The sequence below is a fragment of the Spermophilus citellus genome (genome assembly GCF_964194105.1).
Source record: "Spermophilus citellus genome assembly, chromosome: 8".
Taxonomy (NCBI): domain Eukaryota; kingdom Metazoa; phylum Chordata; class Mammalia; order Rodentia; family Sciuridae; genus Spermophilus; species Spermophilus citellus.
In genome coordinates, this window is record NC_138189.1 from 56,173,575 (window position 1) to 56,194,462 (window position 20,888).

At 40.2% G+C, this 20,888-nt stretch overlaps 1 protein-coding gene across 8 annotated transcripts in view; it reads left to right on the forward strand.

The window, feature by feature from the left end:
• SLC4A4 (solute carrier family 4 member 4) overlaps positions 1-20,888 on the forward strand; it is a gene marked incomplete at its 5' end in the record, with an annotated part of 343,701 nt that overhangs the window by 24,204 nt on the left and 298,609 nt on the right. For 2 of the 8 annotated variants that reach the window (XM_081303373.1, XM_081303367.1), the window contains 2 exons: positions 18,640-18,758; positions 19,112-19,185. In XM_081303373.1, the coding sequence (XP_081159499.1) occupies positions 18,640-18,758; positions 19,112-19,185 (193 nt within the window). The other 6 variants (XM_081303368.1, XM_081303374.1, XM_081303369.1 and 3 more) reach the window with 5 other exon arrangements.

Below are 20,888 nucleotides of genomic sequence, written 5' to 3' on the forward strand. Positions count from 1 at the left end.
CTATGTGCTGTGCTTCTCACTTGATTACATGCAGAGTTAGTTTTAATGTAGTCACCACTACATTCTTCTCAGGATCAGGACTGAATCTAGGCAGAATTGTGTCTGGCCGGGAGAGCAGCAAGGAAGAGGCCTAAAGCTCAGGCAAGCTCGGGTGGGGTCTGACCTTGCTTAGAGGAGAGGGTGAATATCAGGGCTGACCAGAAATGAGTGAGAAAAATAGGAAGTCACTTGAGCCAGAGTTGGGACCCCAGAGTGGAGCCATATTGAGATTAGAGAATCATGAATGTGAAAGTATGTGGCAGAGTTGAGACTAGATAAGTGAGTTGGTGGTGGGTTATGTCTAAATGGCAGTGGCGTTGTCTGTGCAGTCATGCATTTGCTTGTAGTCATGTGTTTGTGTGTGTGTATTACATGTGTTTATGTGTGAACAGGGTATGACACTGGGTGCAGTTTTGGGCAGGTCAGGTCATAGTGAAGAGACTGGGATGGGATAGATAGCAGGGAGCCAAGCAGAGTGATTATCATAAGACTGGAACTCTCCTGGGGAACATTACTAAAAATGAGAGAGCTCAGAAATGATGACATTTCAAAATTCTCTATTCTCCTGTGTGCACTGGGTTGCTGGCTTGCATATAGTTGTACTTTTCTGTATTTTCATTATTAGTTTTAATCTTGAATTTTGCCTCAAAGTATTGGCCAATATGTGCAGCTGTTGACATGTTATAAGGAGCTGGTAAAGCAGAAATCGGGCAGCCTCTGTTCTTACTTTTGGAGCCCCAAGAAAGCTCTACTTCTAGGCTAGTGGTCTTGAAGGCAGGTCTTATTTTTTTTACCACATGGGCCATCTTACTACTTTGCACTATACACCAGTTGCTCTTTAAACATTGACTTCTGTGTGGCTGTGTTATTATTGTTCATCTTACTGTGTATTGGTAAATAATAACAGTGAAAGATAAAAAGGTAAGAAGGACTTCTTCCTTTATGCCTGAACGTTTGTATCTCCTCACCCATTTGTTTATTTAAACCCTAATCCTCAACATGATGACATTTGAAGGTTGGGCTTTTGGGAGATAATTAGGTTGTGAGGTGGAGCCCTAATGAATGGGATTCGTGCCCTTATTCAAAAATACATGAGAGAGAGAGAGAGAGAGAGAGAGAGAGAGAGAGAGAGAGAGAGAGAGAGAGAGATATGATCTCCCTCTCAGCTACAAGAGGGTGCTCATCAGGAACTAAATTGGCTGGCACCTTGGTCTTGGACATCCCAGCCTCCAGACCCATGAGAGATTAATGTCTGTTGTTTAAGCAGGGAGTCTACAGTATTCTGTTAAACAGCCTGAATCTCAGCTCTAACAGTGAGGGCGGGCTAAGACCCTCCCTCTTCTCTTCTACCCACTCAGGCTGTCCCTCTCAGTGTCTTTGTGACTGTTCTTTTGGAACTTCTACTTCAATCATTTTTCTTGATGTGGCCTCTAGGCACCCAGATGTTTTGTGACTAGATTGTGTAGAACTGAATCGTGTGGGTATTCCACTATAGGCCTCAACTGATCCTGTACCGAAGTACCCCTAGTTGTGGCCTTCTAGCTTGGTTCACAGAGAGCTGTACACAGTACTTCAGAAAGCATGTCAACCTCAACCTGAGATGATGCTTACCAACAGTTATTAGAAAATAATGGCCTCCTGGGGACCTCAGAGGCCTGAGGAGGAATGGTTATTGAAGCATCTTTGGGAAATTATATGTTTTCTAGGCTGTTCACATTTCCCTTCAAGAATGTTGGTGAAATGATTCACTTATTAATATTTTGGAATCTTTTTCATGTCATAGGATGCTTAATAAATGATAATATTTGTATGGCATACTGGGTAAGCAGTCTAGACATCTTGCAATTGGAAGTTCTGACTGTGCCTGGCCCTGCCTGGTACACCCAGAAGGGAGGATGGGCATTGCAGTCCACCTGTAACTTATTCCCAGCACTGGCCTGGGACCATCAAGATCCATAGTTGACACAGTAACAGTTTTATTTAGTGAAATCAATTCTATTCTGGGAGCTTAGGTTATGATTTTTGCTTCTGTTCTTTCCTCATGTGCTTCAAACCTTTCATCTGAATTGTTTGACCTCTGACCTAGACTCAGTATAATACCTATCTTCTTACTAGCTACTGGACATGTTGAGAAAATAGTGTAGAACTCTGTGTGTGTTGAAAGTAATACCCTAAACTATTGCTGTGGTGTCACAGAACTTTGGAAGTCATTTAGTGTGTCCTCTGTTCAGTCTTGTTAATGCTATGGAGGTAGGGGAACACATCACAGATGGGCTTGTTTTTTTCCCAAAGTCATTAATTGTATTTTGACTGCTTTTTTGGTTTACCAGGAACTTTGTATTCAGGTCCTGTCCAAGGTGCAGATGGTTATGCTTTCAAAACACCTTATTGTCATAATAGTACCCATTAAACTAATCAACACCCTGCTCTCAGTTCCCCCATTTTCAGCACCATCAGTTTGGTGCTTAAGGAGAAGGTGATGCTTATCCTCTGATACTCTGGTCTTTTCCTCCAGGAGGGATCCATCCACTTCATTCCCTCCCTAGGTTCTTCAGGGTGGCAGCATCAAGTGAGCCTGTGCCCGCCCTTCCATGTCCAGTAGGGCAGTACGTGGGCTTTAAGGTCAGACAGATGAGTGTGAGTTTCATCCTTCCCCTCAGGTTCTGCGTCTTCAGACCACTCATGTTCTGGCACTGGGGCTGAGCTTCTTGCTGTGTGATGTGGAGCTAGTAATAACTACTGGGCTGTGGGTCATTGTTAAGATCACAAGAGAACCATCCAAAGGGGCCAGGAAAGGGAGTACACAACAGAGTACACATGTCACTGTCATCACTGATAGGTTTTTTTTTTTTTTTTTTTTTGGCATCCTACAGACTCAGTTTTACTACACAATAGAAATCATTGATCATCTACCCAGGTTTTCATTTGTTTTAGGAAATCATTGATTTTGGAAAATTAATTATTATCAAAGATATGTTATTGAAAACCTGGGATACATTTTTTCCTTCTTTTCTTGTATTTACCCCTCTGTCCCTTCTCTTTAAAACTTTTCTTTAATTCTGATTTTTAAAAAATTGGCCTGTGGGGTCATTTTCAAGTATTTTTTTCTAGCCATAAACATTGCACAAGCAGTTTGTGTTTCCCAGGTGACCACCTTTCAAAAATACCCTGCTGGCTTGTTGCCAGTCCTCATCACGTTCCCAGTCAGTCCTCTGAGTATTATCAACAGGTTGAGAAATTTGACCTCTGGTATATCAAGAGGTTCATGCTTGATGATTTCTTTCCTCGACACCCCTTCGCTCCATGTTCAGAAGAGGGAAACTTTACTTGCCCCTTATTCCTGGTGGCCACCTTGGGACTAACAGGCTTAGAAACAACCTTGGAAAGAACTGTCTGGTCATTGTTCTTATTCCAAGCCAAGAAAGAAGCATGGTGTAGTTTTGGAGTCAGACAGAGCCGGGTTTCAGTTTGCTGTCTGCTGGTTGTTAGCAATGTGACCTTCATGAACTTGTGCCTGTCTGGGACAAATGAAGGACTATTGTATAATAATATCAGCCATATGTGTTGTCTGCTAGCTTTATGCCAAGTACCTACCATATAGGGTGCTTTTTGTATATAGTCTCATAGCTTCCCTATAGTTGGATGATGTAGACATTACTAAGTCCACTTTTCAGATGAGAGAGTTGAGATCTAGAGGGTTAATAACTTGAATTAAATTTATTTTATAAAAACTCTTTACTAATTTTGTTAAAAGAAATTGTATGGGTGGGACAAGATTGAGAGTCAGAACTGGATAAGAAATAGCACCTTGGATTTGCTCAGCCATCAACATTTCTTTTCTTTCTTTCTTTTTTTTTTTTTTTTTAAGTAGCCTGATCCTTACTGAGACTAAATAATAAGCTATTTCGACTAATAAATGAAATGTCAGCCTTAATGACAAAACAGTACAAATCAATAAAATACTGGAGCAATAAATGATTTGGCCACTAGGAAAGTGGCAAATTTATAGCTTAGTAGGTAGCTTTTTCCTATGTAGGGGCTTATTAATGCTTGCCTCTCAAAGACCATTGTACACAAAAATGATTCTGTGACTGTAGCAGAAATGGGCAAGTCACTTCCAGTGGCTGTAAGAGCTGCCCTGTCCTGGCTGTGACTGTTGGTTTTACAGAACAGTAAGGACAGGCAGGAAGACTTACCCAACAGAAGTGGAGGTCTCCATTGGGAATAGATTGTGACAGTCTGACTTGCCCTGGTTTTGGCTCTTCTTACTTCTCAGCTTGGCTGCAGTTGGGAAGCTGGGAGGACTGTGAAAGTTAAAACAAATGGAGGTTGGAGAGACAGTAATCTGCACTGCTTCTGAGACTCTTTTTGGCAAAGGGACTTTTCTTCTGATATTTAAATGAAGAAGCTATTTTTCCTTTGTCACTGCATAGTGGCTTGTGAAATGGATTCAACTTGGTAATAGTTCACAAGCAAGTGCCAAATCTCCAGAAAGGAGATATCATGACACTGAACAGATCTTTAAGAACCAAGTGATACTTTGCTTTGGTCTTTAGCTATTTCTGTTTATCTGGAAAATTGATTTTCCAGATATAGACAAAAGCAAATGCAAAATGTTGCCTTAGACAATACAGACAAAATGTTGCCTTACAGTGGGTTTGCCTCAGCTGATTATGGTTAATTTTATTTGGGATTAAACTATTAGAGACAATATTGGTATATATGCTCTAATTTCAGTTCCGTGATAACTTTTCAGACCCAATGTATGCTGCTTCCAACATACTTTTGGAATGCTGTTGCTATATATTTATTAACTGTTTGAAACTCAAAATGTTTTTCTCCCTAGAAAGCAATATTAGAATGATGCTTAGGGTTCCAGTTCCATTTAAGCCCACACAAGTTTATCTTACCCATAATACACCCAAAGCAATACTTTTAGCATTGGATACTGGCTAATAGTCTATGGATTCATCACTTAGTAGCTGTGTGACCTTGACAAAGTACTTACATCCTAAGTTGCAGTTTAATCATCTGTAAAATGGGAATAATAATAGCACTTGCTTCATGGACTGATAGTGAGGTTTAAATAATTCATATAAAGCACTTACTCCATAGTTGTTCTTATGATTACTATAATTTGGCCACATCTGCAGCAAAAAGAATTTCTTAAGTTGATGTTGGAGCCTAACCAATAAATGTATTAGTATTTCTTTGGGAAAAATAAGTATCCTGTGTTTGACAAGAAGGGGATATGGGTCACCAGAAACATTTCTCATCCTCTTTTCTAGAGACATCATGAATTTGTACAGCCAGTTCTGACTTCCAGAAGTTGAGCTTCATACAAACCATGCTTTGGTCCACAAGAATCCCCCATAAATCTTTTTTCATATTCTGATTTTGTACTCTTATACATCAGCTGAGAAGCAGGATGCAATTGTAGTGAACTGAGGTGGCATTTTATTCCAGCCCAAGTTCAGATTGGTGGTTGTCACCAGGTTTATCTGTGCCTTAGTTTGTTGCTGCAAATATTTGAGTGTCTTGTTAGAGTTTACCATGCCAATTTCTACTAATGAGGGGAAAAAATAAAAATGCTTATGTTTATGCTAAGGAACATGGGTTTCCTAAACTTCATTTTAAGATGGAAAGTATCAGGCATGCTAAAATCAATCACATGTTTATTGGATGAAAGCCTTAGTATTAAGGTATGAAGGAAAAGGAAAAAAAAAGTAAAGATGTTGAAATGCTCCATATACATTTTTTATTTGTTGTGTTTAGAATGAGTGGGTTTTACAACTTAGTTTTTAGGGAACAGGATCATCTTTATAATATGTGAGTATGTTTGCTATGACTTATATTTGTACATCTTTTCTAGGATGAATTCCCATAAAAGAAGAAGGAGATTATATGGGATACTTTTAAATTAAACAATAAACTTTATTTTGGAAAATTTCAAACCTGAAACAAAAGAGCAGCTAATAAGACAGTGAACATCCATGTACCCCCTGCCTAGCTTCAACAACTTATCACCCTCATTCCACATGTTGCTGGTCTTATTTATTATTTCCCTCCTCCCCATACTTTTTTCTTTTGCGAGAGTATTTTAAAGCAAATCCTAGACCACAGCATTTGACCAATCTTCAGTGTATATGTCTAAGAAATAAGAACCTAAAAAACTCTAATGCCATTACTGTTGCTGAAAGCTCGATCCTTGTGCCTAATACCAATCCAACAATGAGGACATGGTTTTGAGAAAAAGGAAAAAAGAAGGTTTATTGCTTTGCTAGAAAAGGAGAAATATAGGGGATTCCTGTCCCAGAGGCTGTGATTCTGCCCACTGAAGGAACAGTGGGCTTTTATAAAGGTGATTCAGAGAAAATGAGATTAGGGAGGAGTGATCAGGAAGGAGAAGGTCAGGGAAAAGAAGATTGGGAAAAAGAAAAAAATCATGTAATTTCAAAGCCACAAGGGATATAGTCAAAGCATCAAGTGAACCCCTGTTACATTATTACCCTCAATAAAATTAACTAGAGTATCCTAGTACCACCTAATACCCAGTTAACATTCACTCTTCCTTGATGCCCACCTCAAAAAAAAAAAAAAGCTTATTTGTTAAAATCAAGTCCTCAGCCCACATATTATATGTAATGAGGTCTCACAGGTGTCTTTTTATCACCACAGAGAGTGTTTTTAAGGTGCAGATTACATCCTTCTGTAGTGTAGATCTCCTCTATGTTCAAACACACCACTAGATCCAGAAGACCACATTGATTTCATTCTTATGCAAGGGCATTTCTACCCCAAATGCAATAAGTATAACTATAGGATTTGTAACTTCCCTATGTCCTTCTGCTCTTTTAAAATTAATCCAGAAAACTCATAGTTATTCCTTTATCATTTAAACTATAGCTTTGGATCATAGGTGGTAAAAAAATAGTCAACAAATCAGTTCCGTGCTCTTCCCTTGATATCTACATATTAATCCCCAGCATTGGCATCTTTTAACACTAAATGTTGCCATTGCTGGGACACATTTACACAGGTGAAGATTCAAGGAGCATCTGCTTGAGTCATGAACTTTAGGGCTCTTTTGGCAGAATAAAGATTATTAACAAGTTCATGCAGATTGCCCTTGCTGAAAGCTTTGTTCAGCACCTCCCTCAGCTGAGGTCAAGGTGAAGGTGACACACACCCGGGGTAAAGTCTTCTAAGGTGTGTTGACCCACTCTTGGATTGCCCAGGGATGACTGGCTCAGGTTCCTGCATGGGGTCGAGGGAGGCTCTTCTAACACACACTGCCTGTAACCTTTGTTTCACTAGCTGTGGCCTCTCAAAGACTTTCTGAATAGGTCCCAGAAGCACTGTAATGGAAATGTTGATACAATAATGACAAGGATGTCAGGGTAAAGAAGATGGTGAGCTTGAGGAAATAGCACTCTGCTGCTTAGCAACTTCCAGTGACCTTGTAGCTTGCTCAGAGTAAAGGCCTAATGCTCCAGCAGTGTCTCCCTGGCCCAGCGCCTTTACCTTTATCTCCACTTTTCTGACCTTTTTGCCCTCCTGGATGTTCTGAAAAATCTGTCAGGTTCCTTCTTGACTCAGGGCTCTGCCCCCAGACTCACGTCTTCACTTCCTTCAGGGCTTTACTGAGCCTCCCTCTTTGAGGCCTTCCTTAACTCCCATTTAAAACCACACCCTTCCAGAGTCCCACCAGCACTCCCTAAATCTCTTCCCTGCTTATCTTTTCCCATTACACTATAACCTATTAATATATTACACAACTGACTTTTAAAATTTGCGTATTCTTATTTTCCACCCAGGGATTTTATCCTTAGAGTCTAGAATAATGCCTAGTCATAGAAAACACTCCATAAATTGAATAAAGGAATGAGTAGACAAGTCAAACTCTGGAAAATTAAATCCCCAGATAACAAGAGAGATTCCTTGGGGAAAATGAAGGATAACCTTTGAACAACATTGTGGAAAAAGACATTTCAGTAAAAAAGTGAACAGGGACTTGAGAAGTGTCTTCAGTAGTGAACCGTGCTAATGAAGTGTATGAAGACAAAAGTCGTTTTCTGCTTAAGTAGCAGCATAGCCTACATGGTGAACCGTGACTCTTCTTCTGGCTTTGTATCTAGTGGATCCTTATGAACCTAACCATTGTGCTTCAGCTGTTTGTTGGCAGCTGTGTAGGGTCACATCACTAATTATAAGTGCATATGTAGGGACCCACGTGGTGAACCCCTGTGCCGAGGTGAGCCCAGACACATCTGAAGAGGACTACCCCTGCTCCTCAGGTCCTTTTGGTTGCCTTTGTTTTCTCGAGAATTGTGAAACTCATATAAAATTATACTAAACCTTGTGCTATATCAGAAACTATATACTACAATGATATTTGTGATATTTGGGCATTTGCAAAACAGGGGAGGGAATATTTCACGAATGTCAAGGATCTGTGTATCCTTTAGCTATTCTGATGAATCTGTTTTCTCACCAAAAGTCTGTTTAATACTTGTGATTCAGGTTCCTGAAGAGTTTGGTACAGATCAGTGAAATCAGCTAAAGTAAGGCAGATGACATTGAGCGGATAATAGCATAGACTTTGGAACCAAACTGCCTGGGTTTGAATCCTTACTTCGACAGTCACTTACTGTGTAATTTTTGAGGACAAGTTATTTAATCTTTTTGTGCCCCAGATGATAATGATTCAAAACAGTACATTTTTCATTGGATTACGGTGAGAATTAAATAAGTTTATAATTTTAAAGCAATTACAGTAGTGATTGGCACATAGCAAGTGTTATCTAATGTTAGCTAAATAAAAATAAAGACATTAATTTTGAGATGCTTTATTAGAGGATGCTTCAACCTTTGGCCAATAGGCACACCAAGGTAGGAAAAGGGGTGATATAATTCAAAATTACAAGAAAGTTTGCTTAAGTTCAACAATATAAAAAAATAATTCTTGTAAGTAATCCCTGGTGAGTATAGATTAATTACTTTTGAATAAGTATAGCAGAGTGGTTAAAATTGTGGACTGCTCAATTACACTGCCTGCCTGATCTTCTCATCACAGGTACTGAGTGATCTTGAACAAATTATGTAACTTCAAATTACAATTCTAAAATGGATATGTAAAATTACTTACCTTGTGGGGTTGTAATGAAGATTGGATTAAATAATCATTTCAAACTGCTTCGCATAGGACATGGCAGGTAGTAAGTGTTTAAAATGTGACTTAAAAAAATTAATAGACAGGAGAGAATCCCTAATCTCAGTTCCTAAATTGTTAATTGGTATTGAAATCCTTTAGCTGGAATCTTTAGCCCTATCCTGTTACTAAGCCAGCAGACAAATTATGACAATGTTCAGAATGAAATAATGCATGTATGATGCTTATCACCCTACCTGGCACATAGCACAGACTTAATCAAATGCCAGGAGCCTCACCCCAGCCAGCCAGTTCTGGTTGGAAGATGCAAAGGGTACAGCTGCCATATTAGGGAGAATAGGAAGGAAGGCACTTTCTCTGATGTCAGTTCTCTCTGTCAGAGGGGGAGTAGTAGCTCAAGGGCCATACTTGATCAGGTGCATCCAGGTGATTCCTAGCACAGTGTCCTGGGATTGTAAAATCCACAGTGAGTGTATACAGAACCACAGACTAAAATGAATATGAATTAATTGTGGATTTTAGTTACAGGTGTTGTCTGTAGACTAATTACTACAATTAATTTACCACTGACTGTGTTTAAAGTCAAGCTAAAATTTACAGACCTCAAAGTTTATATTGACACTTCAAATCCCAATTCCCTTTGCAAGCAGCTGCCATTTACCATCTTTATAGGTTTACATATTAGAGTTTTACTTGTCCATTTGTAGGTATGAGGAGCAAAATTGGGCTTTCTCATAACTTCTTATGCTGCTTTTTGGTAATTAGGTTATATTGCAGTTTATATTTAAGTTCACCCTTTCATTTATTCATCAATAAAATGTTTACTTAATTTTTTTATACCTTTGTTTAATTTATTTATTTTGATGTGGTCCCAAAGACAGAATCCAGAGCCTCACACGTGCTAGGCAAGCACTCTACCACTGAGCTATAACCCCATTCATCTTAATTTTTTTAATTAGATAAAGTGAAATTCTTGTCTGAATTTAATCCAACTGAATGATATTCCTGTGCAATTGCAGTCTATGAGAAGGGTTAAATTCTAGTTTTATCTGTAAGGAGAAAATTATGTAGTTAAAATTATCTTTGAGAAATTCTTTAATTCACCCAGATATTACATTTTTTTCACTGAGGACAACATAACCACTTCCTCCCCTCTAACTTAGGCACAAAATACTGTTTCCTCAGTTGGAAATACCAGAATGTCAGACCAAGTAATTGGAAGTATGCTTGTGTATGGGGTCTATGTTGTTTGAAAAATGCTTTGGGGGCCTTTAAACATAGAGACACACTTAACATCAAACATGTGTGTGTACTTTCCTTACTGGTTGATTGATTCATTAGTCAACATTTAATGACTTCAACTTCTGTATAAGGAAGGACCACTGAATGATTTAAGAGTAAACTGATACCAAATTGTGTTTTATAAATGGATGGATTAGAGGGGAGTGAGTTCAGAGCCAAGAAGACCAATTAGAAACCACTGGTGAGAGGGCACATGGAATCCTGCCCTCTGTTCAAGTCTGGACATGGCAGAGTACCCCTGACTGAGGGTTGCCTTGCAGGATGGGTGTTCAAAGGGGATGTTTCATTTCCCGCTGTGGGGTATCTCCTCTTTCTACATTTGCTTTTCTTTCTTACAGTGCTGCTGATTGGAGGTCTAGCTTTCCAGAGCACTGGTGATGGTGAAAGGGAAAGGACAGAGGGGGGAAGGTCATGCCCATATCCTCAGCCCTAGGTCCTTCCCTGGAGCAGCAGCCCAGCCATTCCATCTTGCCTGATCCCTCTGCTAGGGCCTTTCTGGTTTTTACACAAATGTATTTGAAGAGGGACAGCTGAAGGCTAAAAGAATGATAAGGGATCCTCTTTTTTTTCCTTTCCCTGACAGTAGAAACTTTGAGAAAATTTTCAAAGACTGAATGTTTGGTTTCTGACATAGGAATGAGACTGTTCTTTTCTGCGGTGGAACTCTGGTCAGAGGCGACCATGGTGGTATGGAAGCACACAGGATAAACAGAGTGCAACCATGGGTGGTTAGGGAGTGAGGGGAAAGTCCTCAGAGGTCAGGCCAGCAGTCTCCTTAGGTACTTAGCACTTAAGCATCTCCCCAGCAAGTTGTCACCTTCCCCAACCCCCAGGCCTTTCCTCACCCCAGAATCCCTGTCTTCACCCTCCTGCCAGTTCTTTTCTTGTCCTTTGGTGTTCAGCCTGCTCCAGCATTTCAGAGCTCAGGTGCAGTCTGAGCAGAGTGCAGTAGACCTGGCTGCAACAAGGAGAAGATGTGAGGGAAGAGCCTCACCCTGTAGGAGAGAGGGGCAGTTTATCTGGGTCTCCACAGTTGAAACTTCCATGCGTTTTCTCATGGGACAGAATTATGGCCCTCAGATCTCTAGAGCTACTCATATCCTACAGTACTCTCTGGGCCTACAAACTTTAGATGTAGATTTAAGTAAAGTTAATTGGATTTATTTAGTCCAGGAACTTATTTAATGCCCTAAACTGAAGACTGAAGTGTTGTAGGCTGGTTTTACATAGTTACTAAAGGGCACACTGGGAATTTGTACTCATTTTTGCCTGAATCCTGCATATTTGTTGATGGACTAGTTTCTACACTTGACCATCATGTAAAATAATGTTCCTAGGGTAAATTAAAAAAATGAATTTATTGATGAGTTTTTTATTGGATTTTTTTGATAATTGTAGATTTAAAAGCATATGTGATAAATAATGCAGACATGTGGAAAAAAGTATCCATTTTGTTTTTCTCAATGTTAATTAACAAAACCTGGATATTAGCACCGACACAAATCCATTGATCTATTCAGATTTCCTCAATATCTCCCACATATTAAATTCTGTGCAGTTCTATCACCTGTCTAGATCCATGTATTTGTCACCACAGATAACATACTGGACAAAGCCAACACTCTCATGTTGCCCTTTTATAACCACAAATACCTCTATGTCTAACTACTAACAACCAATAATCTGTCCATTTCTAAAATTTTGTCACTTCAAAAATGTTATATCAATGGAATTATCCAGTATATCACTTTTTGGTTTGGCTTTTTAACCTTGGCATAATCACCTGGAGACTCTTTCATCTCGTGTGTATCAACAGTTCATTCTTTTTTATTGGTCAGTGGTATTCCATAATATGGATATACCACAATTTGTTTAACCATACACCTGTTAAAAGACATCTGAGCTAATTCTACTTTTTGGCTATTATAAATAAAGTTTCCCTGAAACATTTTTGTACAGGTTTATGTGTGAATGTATGTTTTCATTTCTCTGGGATAAATGCCCAAGAGTGTGAATAGACTTTTAATAGAGTTCATACACCCAGAATTCTGTTTGGCATGATCCTGCTCTGGGCTTCATTTTTACCTTTTATGCAGTCTGCTGTCTGGTTGCATGTGGTGCTATTTCCCCCTGGCCTGGGGCCTGTGTAAATTTCCAGACTGATTAGGGAGCTCCTGAACACTGGGAAGGGGATTTGCTTTGCTTTGTTGCTGGCTGATCTCCGGGAGTCACCTCTGTCATTAGTCATGCTTGTCAGTTTTGCTATACCAATGTCTCTTTTCCCAATATGTATGTCTGGAGCTCCAGCTCTCTGCTCAGTTAAGCCAGCAACTGTGCTTTCTTCCTTATTTCCTGTGGGGATGAAAGGCCCTCATGGGGCCTTGTGAGCTGTTGGAGGGAATGGTTGCAGCTTTCCTGGCCCTTGCTGGCCCTGCAGTTCCCTGTAGTGACCTCGTGCTGCCAAAAGATGGCAGTGCACTTTGCAGCTACTGAGCTTCTCCCCTGTTGTCTATGGCTTGCGCAGTTCCGTCTTGTTCTTTATGTGCATGTTGGAAATGTGGAAAGCAGATTTTACAAAGCAGCAAAAGCACCTATAAAATGCTGTGGGGTTAAAAAGTTTAAAAGAAAACATTATGTTTGCAAAGTGTTTGTAATGAAAACGATTCCCCACCTCTTCGAAGGGATTTGAATAGAGAACAGAACTCTAAAATGTGTGAGTATATAATTTTAGATGTTATTACTGATTGTTGCATACTGTGTAGCTCCTGAAAAAAATCCTGTGAAATGCTGATTTTTTTTTCTCATTTAATCCAAGATCAACCAAAGTGCAGGAATAGCCTAATTTTGAACTTTGAGACTTGAAATGAACACCTTTTAGTCCTTAAGTAAAGGCCCCTGTACACATTATAAATGTAGTTTTCATGGCCACCATGGCTAATAATACAAAACTCTTCACTTCTTAGAGTTGTCCGCTCCTGCATGCGTCGGTGTGTGTGTGTGAGGGCATGTTGTGTAAAGAACAGTTGAAACATTTGCTGTGCATAGGAAAGCTGTTGTAAAGTGAGAGATTATTGGGTTCATTGGATGTTGTAAACAGACTGAGCTGGTGAGGATAAAGTGGGATGAGTTTAAATACAAGGTTAACTAATAAACTTTAAACTGCATGCATGGAAAGAACCAGTGATGTCAGATTCTGGTATGGACATGTTAAAAACTGGAGTGATGCTGCTCCCTAGGGTGCCATCCCTGGTGCCTCTGTGGAAGCAGTCAGAAAGCCCACATTAGTCTGATCTATGTGCAGCCTGGTGCAGTGGCAGGGTGGAGGAGAATAGGGGCCCCAGAGTGCAAGCCCCAAAGTGGGTCTCTGCACATTGGCCAGCATGCTGAGGTTGGAGGATCTGTCAGGTTTCCCCTGGAACTCTGCCGCAATTGCATTATCCTACAACTCAGCATTGCTGCAACCTTGGGGTGACGAGGAAACAGGTGACCCCATCCTGTGCAGAAGCTTTTTTTGCTAGTGTATCCTTTGGCAAAAGCCTTGGACAAGGAGAGAAATGGGCTGTAAAAAGTTCTAACCCTGAAACCAGATGCTGTTACCATAGAGACAAGTGAAATGCTACCGTGGGAGGCAAATCAGGGGAGGGAAGGTGGAGGGAGGTGGGAGGGCAAGTGAGGCGAATCTAAAGGCTAGCATACCCAGAGACCTTCAACCTTTAGCAGCACTGTGACGAGCAGGCTTGCGTTCTTGAAACTTGTGTGCTGGCGGCCTGCCACTTGCTGACTGGCTGAGTGGCAGCTGCTTGCATGGTGCAGACCAGCTAGTGAGCACGTTGGCAGTTGACGCGGGTTCTGGGGGTGGGAACTCAGAGGGGTGGAATGTCGATGGGTGCTCAAGGCCCAGTGGCTGACAGTTTTGCACAAATGTTTCTCGTGCCGGGCTTAAGTCACCCTTACAAGCCTGCTCAGTGATTAGGACCGGCTGGTGAAAGCCGGTCCGTTTGGCAGCAGATTTGACAAGTGCTACAGTTAAATCATTTTAGTGTCCCAGAATAAAGGAGAATAAGAAAAATCCTGCTGTGAGTGTGGATTTCTGTAGAAGATGCATAACTTCTACTGTCAGTGGTCCTGTTAAAGGAAGGCAGTACTGGCGCCAAGTGGATTGTACACTGAGTGGTGTGACCCTTATCCCCGTGATGCTGGTGAGAAGCTTCCAAATCTATTCTGAACTTTGCTCCATGCTGGTGATGTGAGCAACCCAGGAGCTGTTTAGAAGCATGCTTCTTCCTTTCCTTGTTTTCAGCAAATGCAGGACATGTGAAAAAATGGATTTGGGGGTCTGATTAACTGGATGAGTTAATGTCTTCTTACTGATTGATAGAGGGAAACTGGTTGGGTCTGATGGTCATTTAAAATGACATCTCTGTCTTACTAATAATAGCAAGCAACTGCTGAGAGGATTTGGGGTGAAGGGACACAAACACAAATAATTGACATTGTGATGGAAAGATGGAAAAAAAGATGGAAAGTCCTGTGGTTTGTGCAGAAGCCCAAGTGCACCTGGCTAGACTTACTCCTGAGGAGTGAGGGCTGCTCTGGGGAAGACCACCTTGGATAGACAGGTTTTGTATTTTCAGTTTGCCTCATTAACCTCTTTTCACTTCCTACAGGGAAAAGGCTGGTTGCAGATATTTTGCGTGGTCCATCAGAAAGAACTAAGTTTCTAGTTATTTCTGGAGGGAATGTGAAATATGCATCAAAGAGCCAAGGAACTCACCCATCATCGCTCTCACTCTCTATTTCAGATGGAACATTGGGACAGTGCTTCAGATAGGCTGGGTGGTTTTTTCAGTTTGGGAAGAGGGCTTGGAGCATTAACTTTTCTACCTCCCCTTCCAGTTGTTACTGTTTCTCTTTGTTTCCTTCCTCTTTGGTTGGTTGTTGCATGTAATTTTTGGAAGGATTTAGACATCAATGTAAAACATTTAATTTAGGAAATATGTAAGAAGACAAAAAGACTTCAGGAATGGCTGGATGAATGGTGGGGTGCAAAAATGACATTCTGTATGAAAGGGTCTTGGATTCAGTATGCTGATGGAACTGGAAGAGGGTTAGTTCTGAGACGACCTCTGAGCTAAACCACTCTGTTTTCCAAAGGAGAGATAGTATAATTAGTGTACATGCAGAAGTATGGGGGTCTAGGATTTTGTTGTGCTTCTGAGGTCTTTTAAGTTAATTTTCCTAGTAAACTGTCATTCTTACTAATGTCTATAAATGCTGTATAACCAATGGATTCTTCCTTGATGCCGGGGGAAGTCTTTGAGAGGGCAGATATGCTTGAGCTCTTATCTATTTTGCTTATCACTGTTCCTCTGGTGCTTGAAGTGTGCATGGCTGGTAGTAGGTATGCAGTAAGTACTTAATCGAGTGCATGAATGGAAGAGGGTAGGAAAGGGAAAAGGAAACTGTTGAATATCCTCTCTGTGCCTCCCACTGATAATGAGTGTGGTTTGCTCCTTTTGTTCTGGTCATAGTCACCGGTGTCCTCCATATTGCCAAATCCAATTCTTACTTCCCTGTCTCCATCTTTCTCAGCAACAGTACTCTCCTCATTTTGTGACTTCCATGAAATCGGTCTTGACTGTTTTCCCCTCTTACCTCATTGGCTCTTTTTGTTCCATTGCTCTACTTGTAGATGTTTCAGCACTTATTATTAGGTCTGCTCCCTCCTCTACATTTTCTTCTTGTGTGATCTCATCTAGTAAGAGTTTAAGCACTAGCTTCCTTCATTGATGGTCCAGATTTTATCTCTAGTCCTGAGCTCCTGAGCTCTAGGCTCAGGCATCTAGTAGTGCCCCTGACAGCTCCCTTCTTTCTCTTTATCTCTCTCTCTTTTTTAATATTTATTTTTTAGTTGTAGTTGGACACCAGACCCTTATTTTATTTATTTATTTTAAAAAATGTAGTGCTGAGGATTGAACTCAGGACCTTGAATGTGCTAGGTGAATGCTCTACCACTGAGGCCACTACCCCAACCCCTCACTTTAAAACAAAACAAACAAACAAAAAAAAAAACAAACACAAAAAACACAAAAAACAAACAAACAAAAAAACACCCCAAAACACATAAGATAAGCATCTTGACCTTAGAGTGTCCAAACAGAACTCTTGATTCTTTCCCAACAGCCTCTTTCTCCCTTAGGCTCCTATGGTTCCTGTGCATTTCCTAAACTCTTTGTCCTCTAACCCTTTATACAGCAGCCAGAGTGATCTTTTAAACAGGTAAATCAGCTCAAGTCACTGTCCATCTTGAAACTCTTCAGTGGCTCCCATAATGCCTCTAATTCTAACTCCTTATCATGGCCTGCATGTCCCCAATTCTTTCCAGTTTCATATCCTGCGGTTGACCTTCTCTCTTACCCAACTTCACTGACCTCGTTTCTGTTCCTGGAACTTGCTGAATTCGTTCCCACCTTAGGGCCTTTCTATTTCCTTTGCTTGGAATGCTCTTTCTCCAGATTTCCACAGGGCTGGTTCCTTCCTATCATTTTTGTTGCTGCTTAAATGTTACCTCCTCATCAGAACCACCCTGTGCGGAGTAGCCCCTGTCTCATTTTACTTTCTGCAAAGGTCTTAATGCTATCTGAGATTACCTTGTTCATCTAGTCATTGTTCGTGTTTTAGGAAATTTTTCTTTCACAGGCAGCAAATAGAATATGCTGCATCATTTAATCTTCTTGAGAACCTGAAGCTCAGAGAGATTGGTAAATGATTTGACTCCTTAAGTCTGTAAGGCATTTTCTTTCCCACTATAATCCTGATGACTGACCTGTAACCTGTTTTATGTATTTAGTTTGAGTACCGTGAAGAAATGATCCTGATAACATCAGGATGAGCCTTTACAAACAAGGCCCTTGTCCCTGAGAGAAGAAATCTTGCATGTGTCCAGAGGTAATGATTTCCTCAGTGATGTTGTCCACCAGTGGTTCATCAAGTTAAAAAAGAAAGAAGAAGGAAACATTTATTAAACAATGTAGTATGTGCAAGATCACGTGCTAAAATGTTTTTGGGTGTATTATCTAATCTCAAAGCAATCAACACAAGTTTGATATCATTGTGTTGAATTGATGCAAAGTTGATATCGTTACCTCGATTTTATACATGGAAAAACAGGCTTGAACAAGTCAAGTACTTTGCTCCAGGTGGCATTGCTACTAAGTGGTAGAACTAGATTCTTTTAAACCCAAGGCTACTTGACACCAAATTTCTGACTTTTTATGCTTAAGATGGTTGCTTTGTGAGGTGAATAATGCTCCCAAAATAGTAAGAAGGAAAATATGAATTCAGTGCATAACCACATAGATTATAACAAATATCTGAAATACAAGAATAAGTTATAGAGACAATATGGAAAGCAGACTTGCCGTATTCAATGCCTGAGCATATAATTGGATGAATAGAATACAGAGTGAACATTTGGTTCTCTGGCAGGGCTCATGTACGGTATGACATAGAGCAGCTGTCCCCAGAGAAAGTTCTTTGTTTCTAGACCGGTACTACACAAGCAGCATTTGAGCAATTCTGGATTTCTTTCTGCTTTTGCTATAAATAGAGTTCATGGAATTCTGTATATCAAAGTTAAATGCAATGAAAAGGAGCCACAGAGTATGGAAATAAAGCTTAACTCATTCTATAAACTAGAAACATGTTTGGCATCGGGAGGCTGTAAAAAACGCTGTCATTCCTTGGATGGATTCTGAGGTCTTATTTAGCATATGAAATTGCAGAGTAGATCCTATTATGTAAGGAGACAGGAGGACAGCATAATGTGGTTACAAAATGAAGAACTTTCAGGGAAGAGTTAACAGGGCAGATATACATAGAGAGAGATGTGTGATAAGAATGTGGAAAATGAATGAATGGGCGGTATGTATATGTGCCTATTGCTGAAGCCGGGTTGCTGGATAATCCTCAGATGTCAGATTTCCGTAAGGCCAACATGTGACTCAAAGCTTGCCACTCAACAGAGAATACTGGGCTGTGCTGGTATTAAGAGGCTGGCTGGAAGCTAGGCTCCCACTGTGCATTAGCCTAACTCCCTGTCGCTCTCTGCATGTGGGTGGGTGTGCATGTGTGTGTGTGAGGGTATACATTTTGTGCAGTGGGTGTTTAAAGAGCTAAGCACTGAAACTGGATTTCCACAAACGATCATCACGAGCACTCCAGACACACCAAACTTCCTCTCTTGGTATTTTTTTTTTTTTTTTTTTTTGCTTTCATCATTTTTTTTTTCTTTCTTTTTGCAAATCCCAAGAGGGGAGCACCCCACCATCCAGCCTCCAGGATTGGGATTATTCTCTCTTACCTGTCCATGTGGGTGCCCTCTCAAGGTTAGAGCTGAAGCTATGTGGGGCCGGCATATTCTCAAGCACCAGATGAGAGGAGCTGCGTGAAGGAGTAGCAGCCACCAAAGGAAGAGAGACTCTGCCCTGTTAACATGAACAACAGCTTGCAGGTTAACCTGCCCAGGAGCTGGGCTGCTTCAAGTGGCTCACTCCAGGAGAAGTCTGAGCATTCTTTTTTTCTCTTTTATTACTATAGGATGGAGGATGAAGCTGTCCTGGACAGAGGGGCTTCCTTCCTTAAACATGTGTGTGATGAAGAAGAAGTAGAAGGTGAGCTTTTGGGGTCTGGGAAAGTATATTCATATACATATGTCTCTGTAGCATCTGCCCATTTCATATAGCATACGAAAGTTAAAAACCAAAGCTTATCTATGGAGTTGCTTTAATCTCTACATTTTGCTTTAACACAGAAAGTAATTTTAAGAACTTCATTGATTCTTCAGAATATAAATGAGTGTGGTATTACCTGTTATTTTTTTTAAGTCTTATTTTAAAGCAGATACCAGTGTTATCTCTGCCTCTCCATCAAAACTAAATATTTTACTAGATAAAATTAACCACCTTTCAATGACTAATTCCAGGGAGCTGCTAGATTTATATAAATGAATTTGGCAGCTCCTTCTAATATTCTTTTCTGTAGCTTGCAGGGCAGAGAAACAGATGTTGCAGAAAAAGGTGAATACCATTGTTATAGGAAAAATGGGTCTAAGCTGAGGATATTAAGAGTGGTAAAATGGATGAGTTTTAGTTAAGAAAAGATGGACAGGCATTTTTTTTTTAATTTAAAATTAAGCCTCCAGGACCTCTTTCACTAAAGTTCCCCAGTGTCTGTTAAAAACTAAAGAAAAGGTATATTTTAACTGGTGCTGTGATGCTTTCAGTATGCATCTCTTTCTCTTGTCCCTGGATAGATCAGTACTGTGGACATAATGCTGCTTATTTGACAGTGAGAAGACAGGGCTTCCTTAATACTTACTAAAGTATTTATGTGGAGGAATCGCAGATATACAAGTTATTATTGATACTTATAGTGACATTTTATAAAATAATCAGTTAAATGAAACTTGCAGATGAACCCTGTGATCAATTCTACCTGTTAAAATCACCCGAGGGACAATTTATATGTGTTTTGGAGACTTTATCTGACTACTGTCATTTTCATAAGCATTTAAGTGCCTCTAAAAATCTTGGAACAGAGAGTGGTGTGTTTGAAAAAGAGGGTCTTGTGTGTTCTGGAGTGACTCCTCAAGTGAACAGAACACCAGGTCCAGGGCAAGTGATGCTCCTTACCACCTGGGATGACCTGAATAGTATGAACAGTCTCAGGCTGTTTCTCATGATTCTTGGTACCCTCCCCCCACTTCCCGCATTTATGCTCTTGAGACTGACTAATAAGAATTTGATGCCTAAGTTTCTTAGGAAAACGGAAACTACAATATTTTCTCTCATATTGTTTTATGGGTTCCTTGCATTTTTACAGCACAACTGTGGGAAAATTTCAAGCTGGAGAAAGCCAAATAGCAAAACTTTTGTCTTAAGAGTTGTGTAATCCATGTTCAATCTTCATTGTAGTGACTCTGTCACTGTCAAAGAGGAGATAAAACCATTACAATTACAGCATAAGAAATAATATAGGTTTGAGTGACTATCCTGTAGTGTTGGGACAATTAAAGTGGAAACAACTTGGGAATCAGAGGTACTGGGTGTGTGTTTTCCTTTGAGAATAAAGTCCTAGTTGAATTCACAGGAGATGTAAATCTTGAGTTTATAAGTTTGTAGGATTGACAGCACACTACTGCAGTAGAATAGTGTGTGCAGTTTCTTAAAGCTTTGACGAAGAAGTTTATTTCCTGAATTATTTCCCATGACTTTCAAACACAAAATTGGGTCGAAACAAAAAGACAACCAATGATGATTGAGATACATGTAAAATTCAAGAAGTGTGTTGGCTTTGTGGGGTTAAACTTGCCACA